Below are 13,944 nucleotides of genomic sequence, written 5' to 3' on the forward strand. Positions count from 1 at the left end.
GAGAGTGGTGCTGGAGAACCCCGGTCCCGGGGTTGCACTGGCGAAGCTTGCTTTGAGCTTGTTTCTTATCAGAACTACCAGGAAGCTCTAAAAGATGTGCAGCTCGGGCTAACAGTTCAACGCGCTAACTTCCGTGTGTATGCGTGTGTGTCTACAACAGCGAGCGCCACCCAAGAACTTCCGCGTGCGAGGGAGACCAGAGCACCGCCCGCGGGTGCCCAGCCCCTTCAGTGAGGAAACCCGCGCACTCCGCCAGGGGGCGGCCCCCACCGCCGCGGGAAGGGGCGGGGCTGTGGGCGGGGCCGCGCTCGCGCCCCGTCAGAACGCAGCCCCACAGGCCGCCCGCGCCGCGCTTGTCGGCGCCCCGCCCCGCGACTACATTTCCCAGTAAGCCCCGGGCCGCCCGCGCGCCGCAGTTGACCCATTTCCCGGCCCGTCCCGGGCTCGGCCGGCCCCCACGCCCAGGCGGCTGCTCCCTGCTGACTGGGGTGTGGGCGGGGAGCGGCGGAGGGAGGAGGAGGCGCTGCTGGCTGCCGCCGTTGCCTCCGCTCCTGGGCGCCTGGGCAGCCTCCCCGGTTCCTGCGGCCGCCATGGACGAGCAAGCGGGTCCCGGCGTCTTCTTCAGCAACAACCACCCGGCCGCCGGTGGTGCCAAGGGTCTCGGGCCTCTGGCGGAGGCTGCCGCGGCCGGCGACGGGGCGGCTGCAGCGGGGGCGGCCCGAGCCCAATACAGCCTCCCGGGGATCCTGCACTTCCTGCAGCATGAGTGGGCCCGCTTCGAGGTCGAGAGAGCCCAGTGGGAAGTGGAGCGGGCGGAGCTGCAGGTAAAGACCCTCCCGGCCTGGCCCTCTTCATCCCGCCTCTTCGCTCCCTTCCGCCCCGCCCCAGACCCTTCCCCCTCCCCTGCTTATCTGTCGCTCGTCCCCTCCCCCTTTGCTCCCGCCCATCCCACCCCGAACCTCGTCCCCCTCCTCCCTTCGCCTGTGCCTGTCGCTGACCCCACTTCCTCGACCCGGGTTCCCTCTCTCGCCCCTGATATGTTGTTTACCTTCCTCGCACCTTTTCATCTGCTCCTTTCCACTCTTAACTCTCAGGTTCATTTCAACTCTCTTGCCATTCCACATCTTAGGTGTTCCCTTCAGTTTACTAATTGGGCTTACAGTAGTTTTGCGAGATAAGCAATCATCCCGTCCTGGTGAGTCCCATCCTGGGTCTAGAGATGGTCCCCGTAAAAGGTGTTGATAGTTGGCGCCTCTCTGTAAGGAAGGTGATCAAAGAAGACAACCAGAAATTGTGTCCGTGAGGCCTTGACTTTAAGCAAGAAGCTGCTGTTGGGCCAGAGTGTTACTTGGAGTATCAGCTCCCTTTTTAGAAATGTAAATGTTTCTTCTCTTCCTTCTCCCTCGTCCCCTCCGGCGTTTCTCTTAGATATTTCAGATTCCTGGATTTTGAATGAAGGACCTAGATGATGGTTCAGAGATGATTTCCCCGTCTCAGAATCTAAAACTTCCCACGGGTTAATTTTCTGTTCAGGGTTTTGTGAGATTGACTGGTACTTTAACAGGAAACTAAAAGGAGCTTTAAAGTTGGTTACATTTCCTTGCATAATTTGCAAGATAAAGTGTATCCAGGGAGGAACGGCTGTGGGCTCTTAGAAGGCTGAGAGTGAGACGTACTTTGCAGGCAGTTCTGAATTGGCAAGTAGGTTTCAGTGGCTGTTCTTAAAACTCCAAGGCATTCACCAATTTCACAAAGAACTTAGAAAACTCTGAGTGCCTATGTCTTTCTGTTTACTGGCTAATCCTGTATGCTTGTGAAATCTGAGTATAGTTTTGGTTGGTGAAATACTTGAAGTTAAAATACTACCCACTGTGCCACTGTTTTTGGTAGCATGTATTTTCTTTGGCACTTGAAAAAAAAGAAAAGAAATAGAATCGTGTTAAATGGAATCATGTGCTGGAACAGGCTACTTTGGTGGAGTAGAAGTGGTTGTGGAAAGAGCAAGCAGAAAGGGTTATAATACAGGCTGTGTTTGCTGCCAGCTCTCTGACCTTGAGGAAATCCTTTAACAAACTCTCTGAACTTCGGTTTCATCCTATACTCAGCGTCTTTATTAAGTGCTAACACTGTGCCTGTAGGCTTGGGGGTTAACTGACAAAACCTCTGTCCTCTTAGAGCTTATGTTTTAGTTGGGAGGCAGCAAATGCAGCTATATAGTATGCTGATCCATAGTGGCAACTGCCATGGGAAAAATACACCAGGATACGAGAATAGAGTGTGATCGTACTCAGTCTGTGTCTGAGTCTTTGCGACCCCATGGACTGTAGCCCACCAGACTCATCTCTGTCCATGGAATTTTCCAGGCAGGAATACTGAAGGGTGGATTGCCATTTCCTCCTCTCGGGGATCTTCCCCACCCAGGGATCAAACCCCAGTCTCCTGAGTCTCCTGCATTGGCAGGGAGATGCTTTACCACTTAGCCACCTGGGAAAGCCCCTTAGAGTATGATGGGGCAGCTGTTTTAGATGGAGTGGTCAGGGAAGGCCTTGGTGAGAAGTTGAATGAAGTGAGGGGGTGATCTATAGTTTCTAAGATTCTGCTTATTTATACAGTTACATGTTTATATTCTTTGGCAACTTTTTCAGTGGTACCGTTTTGTTAGTTTAGTATCTAGTCTGTTGATATTTGTAGTTTTTCTCATAATGAACTAGCAATGCATTCCATAAATGAGTTTGTGGATTTCAGACTTCAAGGAAGTATTAAAGGCAGGCTATAACCTTAATCATTGTACAATTGTGGATAATGATTTTTGTATGTAGCTGCTTAAATTTTAACTTCTTATCTCGTTTAGGAAATGTAAGATAAGTCACACTAATTTGTTCAAAAACAAACAAAATGGTTCTTACCTTTCTACCTGGGAAGTCTGAAAATTTCCAACCTATCTTAACTTCTCTCCCTCCACCCCCATATTTAACTTTTAATTTCCCTGTAGCTGTAGTTACTCTTTAGTTATGCCCTCTCTACCCCTGCCCCCCATAAAAATTACACACATACACACACTACTTACTGGGTTATTTATGGCAAATGTTAAACTTCAGGTAGGTTTCTTATTGGTGCTCATCATATTAAGAATACTACATGATTACTGAATCTTTTGGTTTGAGCTGCAGTTAAATTAAGCATCCATGGAGAAACTTCAAAAATGTGCCATGACTTTTAAACAGAACAAATATATTCTTTTGGAAATAGAGAGTTTGTAGGAATCTGTGTTTTTTGATTCTCTTATTAGCGTAATTGAAAATATATTTTAAAAAATCCTTTCTTTACATCAGAATCATTAAATTTTATTATATTCCTTCATTTTTCTTTTGCCTTTGGAATTTTTCTAGAAGAACAGTAGGAAATAAGACTTGAATGAATGATGGTAATGAAATTTGGATTAGTTAGTATCCTCCTTTTATTTTTATATCTTTGCCTAAGCCAGACTAATACCAGACTCAACAAAAATCCCTTTAAGATTAGGTCTAATTGTCCCTTGAGGAACCTGTCAGTCCTGCTCTTCCAAGTTGCCAGGGCCTAGTTGTAAAAGGCAATCCAAGTTCTCATCTTCATGGCTTGCCTGCATCACTTCCTCCCTCCTTCAGATCTGGGGAGTAAGAAACTGACTACCTTGTGCCAAAAATTGACTGGTCATCTTTTGCCCCTTTGCCCGTGTTGATTAATATAAAATTATCTTTTTACTTGTGGGAATCCCCCTCTTGCCTCACCACCACCGCCATTCATATGAGAGTATGTAATTCATGAGAAAAGAATGGTCAAGATTACTACTGAGCTTTAGATTTGTGAAAGAAATTGGAGATAGAATATGAATCTAATATTTGAGAGAATTTTCTGTGTATGACACATTGTGTTAGATGATCTCAAAGACACATGCAGTCTAGTTGGAGTGATAGGATGAACAAAATGCAGTAGAACCAGAATTTGTCATTTTGGGGCTTTAACTTTTCTTACAATAGCATAAGAGAGGAGAGCTAGCAATGAATGAGGAGAAGAGCAGGAAGAAAGAACTAAAGAGGTAACGAGAATCTAAGACTCAGTATTTGAAAATTACTGATTTCTGGGAAAGAAGCATGTAAGTAAAAAATAGTAATTATTGTGTCTAGATTTTGATGTCGTGTGTGGTAGGGGAGGTTCTGCTATCTACCTGGAAATGCTGAATTGCATGAAAAAGGTGATATGATTGAGTATTAGGGCATGTGGTGTGGAGGCTCTGTGTGTGTCCTCAGTCGCTCAGTCACGTCTGATTCTTTGCGACCCCATGCACTGCAGCACGCCAGGCTTCCCTGTCCATCACCAACTCCCGGAGCTTGCTCAAACTCATGTCCGTTGAGTCCGTGATGCCGTCCAACCATTTCGTCCTCTGTCGTCCCATTCTCCTGCCTTCAATCTTTCCCAGCATCAGGGTCCTTTCCAATGAGTCAGTTCTTTCCATCAGGTGGCCAAATAAATAAATGAATACATTTATAAAATGTTTGATGGTAATAAGTGCCATGATAAAGTAGGGTAAGGAGAATATGGAGTGCCTGAGAGGGTAGAGTGAGGAAGAAAGACTTTACTGATAAGGTGCTATTTAAGCAAAGACCTGAAAGGGTGAAATCTGAGGAAAGAATATTCTAATCAGGGGAACAGTAGGGAGAAGGGTAAACATGCTCGGAATGTTCAAGGAGTAATTAGGCAAGTGTGGCTGGAGTAGAGGAGGAGAATGGAAGAAATGATGTCAGAGGTATTGGGCCTTTCTCATTGTAAGGACTTTATTTTTATGTCAGCAAGATGGGCAACTGTTGAAATGTTCTGAACAGAAGAGTGACACCATCTTTCAATGGAACCCTTTGCAAGGATCCAGAATAGACTGGGAGGGGAGACAGATCAGAAAGTCTAGTTAGAGGCTATTTTCATCATCTAAGCCAGAGATGAACTAGAGTGATAGTGACCAGATAACATATTCACATGTGTTACATACTTAAAATATAATAGATTCAGAATACATTTTTGAGGTAGGGTGAGCAAGATGTGTCGAAGGATAGGAAGTGAGATTTGAGGAAGGGGGGATTAAAGTATGACTCAGTTCATAGACTATTGTGAAGGTTTACTGAGCATTTAAATGGACAAAATAAACTCTCAAACAAAAAAAACCTCTTAAAACGACATTTTATTTTTTGTTATTATAACTGTTATTTACAATTACAGTGAAAGACAACATGGCACAGACCTGGATTTAAATCTTTAAGCTTTCTGTTTTCTTTCATGCTAAAGATATGTTTGCCATAATTCTGACCTCTCAGAAGCTTAGTGTCCTCATGTGTTAAGGTGAGGCTGATAAACTGCCTGATGAGAATTAAATGAGGTATTTAAAAATATCTAGCAGAAGTCTGGTATTGACATAAAGTGCTGAATAAATGAACGGTAGCAAGTGTGTGATGTTGTTTGCACTCTTACGTATCTCCTTGTCCCCAAAGAACAGCAGAATCTTCAGTTATAACTCTTCTAAGGCTAGAGCAAGTAAGTGCCATCCTGGGACCATGCAGTCTAGTACTTTGGGTCTGATGATGGCGCTTGGACGTTTAAGAAAGAGTGAATTATTGCCTTCAGTGTCAGCCTCAAAATACTGATTGTATACTTGAAATGTACTTGCTTTTCTTAGTAATCCACTGTGTGTCTGTTGTTTTGGAACTTACCTAAATTTTTCTGAATATGTTTGTCTTAACCTTACATGACTTCTTGGATAGCAAATTGTTTACATTTACCAACCACTCTATAAAAATAATCTTTGATACCATTTGTCCCCTTGAACCACTTCCTTTAAACTTGGACCAGGTGAACCCCATTGTGGTATGGTATAATTTTGTAAACAGGTTCATTTTTCATTCTACTTATATCATTGATAACTTTATAATCTTTATATTTTGGAAAGATTACAGAGGTTTTACTCCTTTAAAACATATCTTACTATTTGTCACTTTAGTTCAGTGTTTCAACTTTAGGTGAAATCTTAGAAACTTTAAAAAATAACTCATTTCCTGACCATTTAAATTGGAATGTTAAGAATCAGGGTCCATGGCATTAGTACTCTTTTGAGTTTCCTAGTGGTTCTAATATGCAGCAAGGATTGAGAACCACTGCTTTAGTTGTCCTTTTCTGTTTTTATGTATGTTGTTTTTGTTCAGTCACTGAGTTGTTCAGACTCCATGGACTGCAGCATGCCAGGCCTCCCTGTCCCTTACTGTCTCCTGGAGTATGCCCAAGTTCATGTTTATGTATGTAGTTTGGTGATTTCAACACTTGTGTTGATGTTCCAGATACAGATGGCTTTTTATAGAATTTAGGGTGTAATTTCTGTTATGTTTCTATTATTCTTTTTGATGACATGTAAAATTTTATTTTTAGGCAGTAGAATATTATAGTTTGAATCACCTCCCTCTGAATAACTGATATAGTCGCTGGCATGGGACTTCCTTCATAGCTCAGTTGGTAAAATAAATCTGACTGCAGTGCAGAAGACCTGGGTTCAATTCCTGGGTTGGGAAGATCCCCTGGAGAAAAGAATGTCATTCCACTCCAGTATTCTTGCCTGGAGAATCCCATGAACAGTGGAGTCTGGCAGGTCACAGTGATATAGTAATCTTTGAGCTGGCATGAACTTTGGAAGCTATCACCTACAACTATCTTTTACAGGTAAAGTGAGACTCAGAGAGGGGTTACATGACCAGGAATGAAATAGATTTCAAACAAGCTCTGTCACTTAAATCTCCAGGTACCTTTATGGTTATTATTATTATTTTTTTTAACTTTTCATAAACATCTTCCTTGGTCCTTACAGTCTTCAAAGGTAGAGTCACACTAATGAGACTTACCAATTTCCTTTTTATTTTGAAGCAATAGACATGGCAAATAGATGGGGAAACAGTGGAAACAGTGGCAGCCTTTATTTTTTTGGGCTTCAAAATTACTGCAGATGGTGATTGCAGCCATAAAATTAAAAGACGCTTACTTCTTGGAAGGAAAGTTATGACCAACCTAGACAGCATATTAAAAAGTAGAGACATTACTTTGCCAACAAAGGTCTGTCTAGTCAAGGCTATGGTTTTTCCAGTGGTCATGTATGGATGTGAGAGTTGGACTATAAAGAAAGCTGAGTGCAGAAGAGTTGATGCTTTTGAACTGTGGTGTTGGAGAAGACTCTTGAGAGTCCCTTGGACTGCAAGGAGATCCAACCAGTCCATCCTAAAGGAGATCAGTCCTGGGTGTTCATTGGAAGGACTGATGCTGAAGCTGAAACTCCCAATAGGTTTGGCCACCTGATGCGAAGAGCTGACTCATTTGAAAAGACCCTGATGCTGGGAAAGATTGAGGGCAGGAGGAGAAGGGGACAACAGAGGATGAGATGGTTGGATGGCATCACTGACTCAACGGCCATGAGTTTGAGTAAACTCTGGGAGTTGGTGACGGACAGGGAGGCCTGGTGTGTTGCAGTCCATGGGGTCGCAAAGAGTTGGACACAACTGAGCGACTGAACTGAACTGAGCTGAATAGACATGGAGATTTTACTGTGTTCTGTATACTGTTTTCAAGCTTATTTTATTAGCTGTGTTTAAGATTTCCTGTTGACTTTGGTGTTCTGAAGTTTCATAATGTTGTATCAGAGTAGATTTCTTTTTATTTTATTTTATTTGGGACTTTGTTAAGCTCTAATTTGACATCTTACTAGTTCTGCAAAATTCTCAGTCATTGTCTTTTTAGATTTCTCCTCTATCTTATCCTCTTTTCCATTTGGATCTCTGATTACGTGTCTCTCAGCCTTCTTTATCTGCTTTAGATTTTCCATATTTTTATCACTACATGCATTATTCTGGATAATTCTGATTTATCATCCAGTCCATTGTGCATACATGCTGTCACTTCAGTCATGTCTGACTCTTTGTGACCCTATGTACTGTAGATCAGGCTCCCTCTAAAGTTGAAGCTACTCTTTTAAGGTTATCCAGTGAGTTTGTAATTTTGGTTATTGTTGAAATTTAGTTTTGGTTCCATTTATAAGTCTTCTGCAAGAATCTGCCTGCATTTCAGGAGACCCAGGTTCGATCCCTGGGTCAAGAAGATCCCCTGGAGAACGGAATGGCTACCCACTCCAGTATTCTTGCTGGAGAATTCCATGGACAGAGGAGTCTGTGGTAGGCTATAGTCCTTGAAGTTGCAAAGAGTCGGACACTACTGAGTGACTAACACATAAATCTGCTGCATCTCTTAGTAGTTTCCTGTTCTCTGCAGATATTTTTGAGGTTGCCTTTTATTCTTTAAACCGAATAAGTACAGTTATTTCAAAGTTGATGTCCCTCTGCTTCGTATATGTGAGATCTGGTAGGGCCCTTTCTATGGTCAGTTGCTTTTGCCAGTTCCTGCTCATGATGACTTGTTTCTTTGTATGCTTAGATAATCTGTGTGCTGCTCACTGTCCTTGAGAAAGTATAAGACTAATCAGGTCTCAGATAAAGGTATCTCCTACAGAAAGTTTTTGCCTTTGTTTCTGGTAGTTTCTGCAGGCATTATATAGACTGAACCACTTTGAAGTAAATTCCTTGCTTGGAGTTTTAGACCTCCCAAGTAGTTGACACATTTTGGTTGTGAAGTTTTGAGTGTCAATATACTTCCGCTTCGGGCTTCTCTGGTGGCTCAGAGGGTAAAGAATCAGCCTGCAGTGCAGGAGATCCAGCTTTGATCCCTGGGTTGGGAATATCCCCTGGAGAAGGGGATGGTAACCCACTCGAGTATTCTTGCCTGGAGAATTCCGTGGACAGAGGAGTCTGGCAGGCTGTGGTTCATGGGGTTGCAAAGAGTCGAACACAACTGAGCGACTGTCGCATCACATACTTCTGTGCCACCTTTGCCTTGATTGTATAAACCCTTTAGGGTCTTATGTAAATGTGTGTGCCTATTATGAAACTGCTTACCTCAGATTGGGACTTGAACCCAGCCAAAACCACAGTGCCTGGTTTCAGGACCTAATGAAGCTCAGGTTTTTGATGTCTCATCACAGAAAGAATTCAGTGAGAGACAAAGTGATAGGTAAGAAGTGGATTTATTCAGATTCAGAGAGAAGCACACTCCACAGTCAGAGTGTGGGCCCTTGCAGAGGGCGAGTGGGGCTGTGAGAGGTGGCATGGTTAGTTTTCATAGACTAAAGGGCTATTTCATTCCCGTCCCAAAGAAAGGCAATGCCAAAGAATGCTCAAACTATCGCACAATTGCACTCATCTCACATGCTAGTAAAGTAATGCTCAAAATTCTCCAAGCCAGGCTTCAGCAATACGTGAATCGAACTTCCAGATGTTCAAGCTGGTTTTGGAAAAGGCAGAGGAACCAGAGGTCAAATTGCCAACATCTGCTGGATCATCAAAAAAGCAAGAGAGTTCCAGAAAAACATCTATTTCTGCTTTATTGACTATGCCAAAGCCTTTGACCGTGTCAATCACAATAAACTGTGGAAAATTCTGAAAGATGGGAATACCAGACCACCTGACCTGCCTCTTGAGAATCCTATATGCAGGTCAGGAAGCAACTGTTAGAACTGGACATGGAACAACAGACTGGTTCCAAATAGGAAAAGGAGTACCTCAAGGCTGTATATTGTCACCCTGCGTATTTAACTTATATGCAGAGTACATTATGAGAAACGCTGGGCTGGATGAAGCACAAACTGGAATCAAGGTTGCCGGGAGAAATATCAATAACCTCAGAAATGCACATGACACCAACCTTATGGCAGAAAGTGAAGAGGAACTAAAAAGTCTCTTGATGGAAGTGAAAGATGAGAGTGAAATAGTTGGCTTAAAGCTCAACATTCAGAAAACTAAGATCATGGCATCTGGTCCCATCACTTCATGGGAAACAGTGGAAACAGTGTCAGACTTTATTTTGGGGGGCTCCAAAATCACTGCAAATGGTGATTGCAGCCATAAAATTAAAAGACGCTTACTCCTTGGAAGGAAAGTTAGGACCAGCCTAGATAGCATAATTAAAAAGCAGAGACATTACTTTGCCAACAAAGGTCCGTCTAGTAGAGGCTATGGTTTTTCCAGTGGTCATGTATGGATGTGAGAGTTGGATTATAAAGAAAGCTGAGCGCCGAAGAATTGATGCTTTTGATTTGTGGCGTTGGAGAAGACACCTGAGAGTCCCTTGGACTGCAAGGAGATCCAACCAGTCCATCCTAAAGGAGATCAGTCCTGGGTGTTCATTGGAAGGACTGATGCTGAAGCTGAAACTCCAATACTTTGGCCACCTCATGCAAAGAGTTGACTCATTGGAAAAGATCCTGATGCTGGAAGGGGTTGGGGGCAGGAGGAGAAGGGGGTGACAGAGCATGAGATGGCTGGATGGCATCACTGACTCAATGGCCATGAGTTTGAGTAAACTCCAGGAGTTGGTGATGGACAGGGAGTCCTGGCATACTGTGATTCATGGGGTCTCAAAGAGTTGGACACGACTGAGCGACTGAACTGAACTGAATTTCATATGCTAACGAGTGCGGGGATTATTTCAACTACTTTTGGGAGGGGGTGGAGAGCTCCAGGAATTGGACCACCACCCACCCCTTGGTCTGTTGATAGTGCCTTGGAACTGTCATGGCACCTTTGGATGTGTCATTTAGCTTGCTGATTGAGGATCAAGGTCTAATCAGAGTTGACTTGTTTGCCTGTCTTGGACCCATCTGATTCTAATTGGTTTATGTTGTGTCCCTGGGTTGTGTCCTTCTTTCAAAAGTTGTGCCCTGCCCCTTTCCCTTCTGTTACAATTGAGACTCTATACTCTAGATGGTTCTGGTCTTTACGTTTTGTCCTTTGGATTCTGCAGAGCTGTCCAAACTATAGCTCAAATTTGTTCTGATTGGTCAGCACCCAGAGGGCAAAATGGCTTTTGTTCCCTTACCTCACTGGGTTCCCACTTTCCCTTCAGTTTTGGTCAAATAATTCCTTCCTTTCTTACCGGCTTTGCTTATGATGATTCTGAAAATATTTTATCTAGGTGTTTTGGCTCTCTTCAGTAAGAGAGCTGTTCCATAACATCATTACTAGCACTAAATTCTCATACATTACTTTCTAAAACTGCCAGATAAAAAATGGTCTTAATAACTATTTGTAGAGAAATATCACTGATAGTGCTTCTTTATCAGGAGATGTGCCCATTTAGCCCTAAATATTACTTATTAACTAAATCTACTTTTCTTTGTATTGGGTGGGAGGATACTTTACTTCCACAAACTTTGGTAATTTAAGCAGAATTTAAAGCAAACCCTTTTGCTAATCAGTCTTTGAAAGATGTTTGAAAGCCTACATAATTGGGACTGGTTTCCCTCTGTCAGCCTACTGTGTACCTGATGTCAGCCACACTTTTTTTTTTACACTTGTGACGGAGTTTCTTGATTTGGTCAACATTTTGATAAAGTAGTCCACTGACCATCATAATTTGCAAGTGGGAAATGTGTGCCTTCTAGTCAGACAGCTCCATAACTTCTGATTTAAATTTTTCCAGACCTTGTTTTTATTCTTTTAATTTCATTTTTAAAATCTTTATTTATTTATTTTTTGGCCACATGGCTTTTGGGATCTTAATTACCCAACCAGGGATTGAACCCTGGCCCTCAGCAATGAAAGTGCAGAGTTTTAACTGCTGGATCACCAGGGAATTCTTTGGACCTCATTTTTATTTGTAAATTATAGATAATATACCCAGCAAGCAGAGTAGTTGTGTGGCTTTAAAAAAAATAAAATATGCAAAGTATATGACCAATAGGTGTCCAATAAGTGGTTTGCTCTTCTTGGTTGAAATTTCTGTGGATAGAATGCACTTATTTGTATTGTTTAAATCATATTTTAGAAGCCAAGACTAGTTTAAGTGATCCATTTGGCATAGTAACTGCTTACATTCTCTTTGCCTTGTTAGTAGTGATTTAGGGATAATAAATTGATGGTAGATGAAATACGGTGCGGCCAGAGATGACAGTAGTAGGTGGTAATAACTTATAGGCACTGCAGACTAGAGATACAACAAAGAAAATTGTAGTTTGGGAGAGAAACCTGAGGCAAGAAAGAGAAGTTGGGAAGCTGGTAGAAAAGAACAGATAAAGGCTCAGAGGGGTTGAGGTGGGTATAGGCAGATGGGAGTCACAGGCTTCACCACACACATTCACCTGTTTTTGATTCCTAATGGATGTATTTTCTGTAGTCTTCATTTTAGCATTTAACTATAGTAGAATTTTAAGGCTGACAAGGATAGACAACTAATAATAATTTAACCTCCATGGGACCTAAGAAGGTATATAGGCTCATACTTTGTTCCATCATTTTAGAGCCTGTGAAACTGAAAGTCACTCAGTCATGTTCGACTCTTTGCGACCCCGTGGACTATACAGTCCATGGAATTCTCCAGGCCAGAATACTGGAGTGGGTAGCCTTTCCCTTCTCCAGGGGATCTTCCTGACCCAGGGGCTGAACCCAGGTCTCTCACATTGCAGGCGGATTCTTTACTAGCTGAGCCAGAAGGGAAGCCCTATAGAGCCAGAGGGAGGAAGTAAACTTAGATCACTCTGTGAGTTCGTGTATATTTAGTTTAGAACTCAGGAGTCCCAGTACTCAAGCTGAGCCATTGTTCTCCATACCTCATTGTTGCCTTTTATTGATCCCTCTCCCTGAATAACTGCTTCTGATCTGAAGTAGACATATGAATTATAATATTTACCTGATTAAGTATGCTTTGAATAGCTGTCATAATTTAAAGAAAATTATCATTTATTTCAATCTTTTCTTCAGGTAGTATAATGTAACAAAACAATTACATTGTGAGGGGCTCAGGAAATGTCTTTAACAATTTGTGTTCCTCAAATGTGTATAATAATGTATCACTGTATTTTCTTTTAATACTTTTATTTATTTTTGTGTAGTGAATGTTGAAATACAGTGTTTATTTCTCTTTAAAAAATGCAAATTTGGATATTTTGCAACTTGCTCTGAGAATAGCCTAATTAAGTTCTGTGTATATATATTAATATAGTTTGTGTTTATTGATCATATATCATTTTTTGTGTAATGGTTTAGTTATTAGGTTATTCTTAGCTCACCTACTTTACATATGCTATATTTGAACAGAATAATATGTCAATCATGTATTTGCTCTTATGCAGTAAAATATTTGAGGAAATAAAAATCACTTTCTATGGCAAACTTTAATGCTGCTTAACCCCTATTATAAAAACACCCTATCTGAACAAGATGATGGAATACTAGAAAATACTGATACATACCAGGGAAGATTTGTCATAGTGTTGGTTAGCAGCAGTATGGCAAAAGGAGAAATGAATAGGTGTTTTGTTTTGGAGATAACATAGGGAGAAAAATAAGGGAGTAGAAGCCCTAGAATTCAGGTCAGCTTTGGGAAATACTGAATAAGGTTGGGTGGAATAGGTATTGTGGGTGTGGTGAATAGATTCTTGGCATAACTCCACTATAGGGATCCAAAGAAAGCCCCAGGGGGTGTTTCATTACCTGACACACAGGTTTTATTAGCACTCATTTACATGTGACAGAAGTTGGATCCAATACCAGCATATCTAGTTAGGAGACAAACATGATGTCAAATTCCTAAAGGATGATACCAGTTTCACCTGATGGAAAATTACAGCCCAGTCTGGGAGGGACTTGTTCTCAATTTTTTTGTTTATACTTTCTAAATGAGAAAGTTAAGCAGTGAGCTAAGGAGCCTGAATTATAGGCACAACTAAAACTTGCTCCTGAGGAATGGGGATTCATATGCTAAAAGGAGGGACCTGAAGGAGCCTGGGGATCTGGGTCAGCTCACTTACTAAACTTGAAAGAGTTAATCAGTCAGGGAGGA

General features: G+C 42.1%; 1 protein-coding gene across 2 annotated transcripts in view; it reads left to right on the forward strand.

Annotated features, from left to right (window-relative positions):
* Positions 1–435: 435 nt before the first annotated feature.
* STRN (striatin) overlaps positions 436–13,944 on the forward strand; it is a 107,520-nt gene continuing 94,011 nt past the window's right edge. The window contains exon 1 of one of the 2 annotated variants that reach the window (XM_043918243.1): positions 436–824. In XM_043918243.1, the coding sequence (XP_043774178.1) occupies positions 591–824 (234 nt within the window). In that variant the 5' untranslated portion in view covers positions 436–590. The remainder of the gene's footprint in view (positions 825–13,944) is intronic. The other variant, XM_043918244.1, reaches the window with a different exon arrangement.

The sequence above is a fragment of the Cervus elaphus genome, chromosome 11 (assembly GCF_910594005.1).
Source record: "Cervus elaphus chromosome 11, mCerEla1.1, whole genome shotgun sequence".
Lineage (NCBI taxonomy): Eukaryota > Metazoa > Chordata > Mammalia > Artiodactyla > Cervidae > Cervus > Cervus elaphus.